This window comes from Phalaenopsis equestris, unplaced genomic scaffold, assembly GCF_001263595.1.
Source record: "Phalaenopsis equestris unplaced genomic scaffold, ASM126359v1 Scaffold215496, whole genome shotgun sequence".
Lineage (NCBI taxonomy): Eukaryota > Viridiplantae > Streptophyta > Magnoliopsida > Asparagales > Orchidaceae > Phalaenopsis > Phalaenopsis equestris.
Genome location: NW_018234194.1, coordinates 2,295 through 5,286, shown reverse-complemented (window position 1 = coordinate 5,286; position 2,992 = coordinate 2,295). Strand labels below are relative to the sequence as shown.

The following is a 2,992-nucleotide window of genomic DNA, read 5'->3' as shown; positions in this document are numbered from 1 at the left end:
AACCAAACAACAAGCAAGTGACCATAATTGCAAGGTCTTCGAACTTGGCAATTTCTATACAGTTTCAGTACAAGGAAACAGCAGCAAGGGACCTAGTGACCTTAAAAACTAGCCCAATTACGGTCAAAATGACCTTAGCATCCAAACAGTTCTAAGACACCAAGAATGTCTGATTCTAAGCCAAAGCAAGCACGTACAAGCTCTTAAAAGAGAATTTGCACCAATAAGCCCCATCGTTTTCTTCTATTATTTCTCTTTCCTCCTTTCAAACTCCCTATTATGAGATGTTCCACACTATTGCCACCTTCGATTAGATTGCCCCCCAGCCTCGGCTCGCCACAAGCAATTGTGTGGAAATAAGAAAAAAATCCAAAACATCACTCATTGGATTTTAGATTTCAAATTTTACTAGCCCCAATTTGTACCCATAAAATTTACAAAACTTATCCAACACATCAATCATTGAATTTTAGATTCGTCAACTTCATTAGATTCATGACATCAAGAGCTTTGAAATGCACGATTATTTTTTAGATTAAAAGAAACTCTGTCGCCACTGCACCACCACCCAAGAACAGCCAATCAATTCACTGCCATACAAATCCATAGCTCCGGAAGTTAATTAGGCTATGCTAGGAGCAGGATCGTCCAATCATTTTGAGATCAAAGGAGGTCACAATCTGGAGCATCCATTTTTGATAAGAACAAGGAAAAGACCAATATTATTTCATATGAGTATTGAAACACTCTAAACCCCTCAGAATCTACAAATAAATATTAATTTTTTACATATTTTTCCAATTCTTAGAATATAAATTCCATAAATGGCATAAAATTATGGATCTCCAATTGCTTTTAGACACCCCCCCTTCCCTCCCCCGTTGCCACCGCTAAACTAACATTTACCGATCACCACCAATTGATCAAAAGTATTTCCTTAACCCCTAAGAATTTCACACTGCGCGGTGTATATTAGTAACTAACATCTAGTATCTTTTTAATGAATGGATTGCAATATTCACCATCCACCGACATCTAAAGTCCACCAACGACTAATGTCCATTAGCAATATGCCCAATACTTGTCAAAGAAATATTTTTTTATCAACATTGATTGACGCTTAGTCAATTGATCTATCATTCTCTTTCCATAAAGAAGAAAAGGTCCAATATAAATTCCATAAATGGCATAAAGTTATGGACCTTCAATTGCTTTTAGAAATTCAAACAAATTTTTTTTGAACCCCCAGCTAAACTAATGTTTACCAATCACCGCCCCTTGATTAAAAGAATTTCCTATACTCTTAAGAATTTCACACTGTCTGATGCATCCTAGCAGTTAACATATCGAATCTTTTAATGACTGGCTTGCAATATCGACCATCCACTGACATCTGAAGTCAAACAACGAACACTGTCCACTAGCCATACATCCAATACTTGTCAAGAAAATATTTTTTGATTGACATTATTTGATGGTTAGTCAACTGATCTATCATCCTCTTTCGATAACAAAGAAAAGATCCAGCTTTCATGCATCAACACCTACAAATTTGTGTTCTGTTATCCACTATATAAAAACAACTTTTGCATATGATTTCTTTAGGTTTGAGAAAAGGTGTCCACCCTGTAACACATGAGTTTATAAGCAAAACCTTTTTGAGTAGGAAAAGCAATATAATTTTTCCCTTCAAAAGACTTCCATATATAAAAAATCAAGTGTTCCGAATTCTTTCCTAGTAATGCAACTAAAAATGCTCATTAATATTGAAGTTTATAGATAACATGAAACTCTCTTCACATATTGCTTTTGGTTCAATATGAGAGAAATTTTGGGGATTCCATTGAAGCTGCTAACGAGAAGAAATTACCAATAAATTTGGGCACTTGGGTGGCAGTAAGAAGCAGCCAACGTAGAAAAACATTGGAAGAATTTACATACATACCTCTCAATTCCTATGTATTTACATTGCTAACACCTAAAATTCAATTTTGGCATACATACCACCTTCCCTATGCATGAAAAGGGGTATTTCACATTTCAAAAGCTAAAATTGTGGTATTTTTTAATGTGATATGAAAAATTTAGTTGTTAGATATGTAAATACATAGAAATTGGTTGGTCTGTGGGTAAATACATAACTTCCCAATCTCATGAAAATGTAGTCCTGTGTAAATGTTTCCTAAATACCAGAATTGCAGCCACATTTGTGTAAAAAAAAAAAAAGCTATCCTTTTGGGAGAATAAGTGAACAGCACAGATAAAGCACAGGGAAGGGAGCAAATTTACAAGACAATCGCCAAATACAACAAAACCTCCGGCTTTCTAAGAAAATTTATATAAAAACGTACGAGAGTTTGGCGAAACTCCTCCTGGAAAGCCTTGCGCTCGGCGGCCAGTGTCTCCGCAGCAGCAGATTTTGCAGCCTTACGCTTCTCATTGGCCAGGCGAATGGCCTCCCGCTTTGCCTCGTCCTTGCGCTGCTTCTCCGCCCTCAGAATCTCCATCTCGTGGGAGTACTCCTTCCGTAGCTGAGCCACCTGCTTCGCGTAGTCCTTGCGTAGGCGATCCGGGCTGCCCGGGAAGTCGCATGGCTTCAAGAACTCGTGCGGAGGTGGAGGAGGAGATCGTCGGGAAGGCAGCGCTGAGTATGACGATCCTGAAGCAAATCGGAGAGTTTGTGCTGCTAAGAGAGATCTAGGAAACGGTGAAAGATGGCCACGGACAAGGAGAGATCGACGAAAGGCACCGGTTATTGCCATGAAAGAATATCGCCTGGAACGAACGATCGCTTCAAAACCCTAACCCCTCTGAGCATTTCATCTGGGTTCGTTAAGGCGAAGGAATATTTACAAAGTACCGCGCCATTTTTTTATATTTACATATCTAATACTCAAATTTTAATTTTTAGATGTATATTTTACTTTCTAAAATTTAAAATAGTGATAATTAAAAAATGATATGGAAATTTTGGATGATGTAAATGCAAAAA

At 37.6% G+C, this 2,992-nt stretch overlaps 1 protein-coding gene across 1 annotated transcript; it reads right to left on the bottom strand.

The window, feature by feature from the left end:
* Positions 1–2,276: 2,276 nt before the first annotated feature.
* LOC110037123 lies at positions 2,277–2,762 on the bottom strand. The gene has a single exon (XM_020741705.1). It carries the CDS (start codon positions 2,760–2,762, stop codon positions 2,286–2,288), a length of 477 nt encoding a protein of 158 aa, XP_020597364.1. The 3' UTR covers positions 2,277–2,285.
* Between the last annotated feature and the right edge of the window lie 230 nt (positions 2,763–2,992).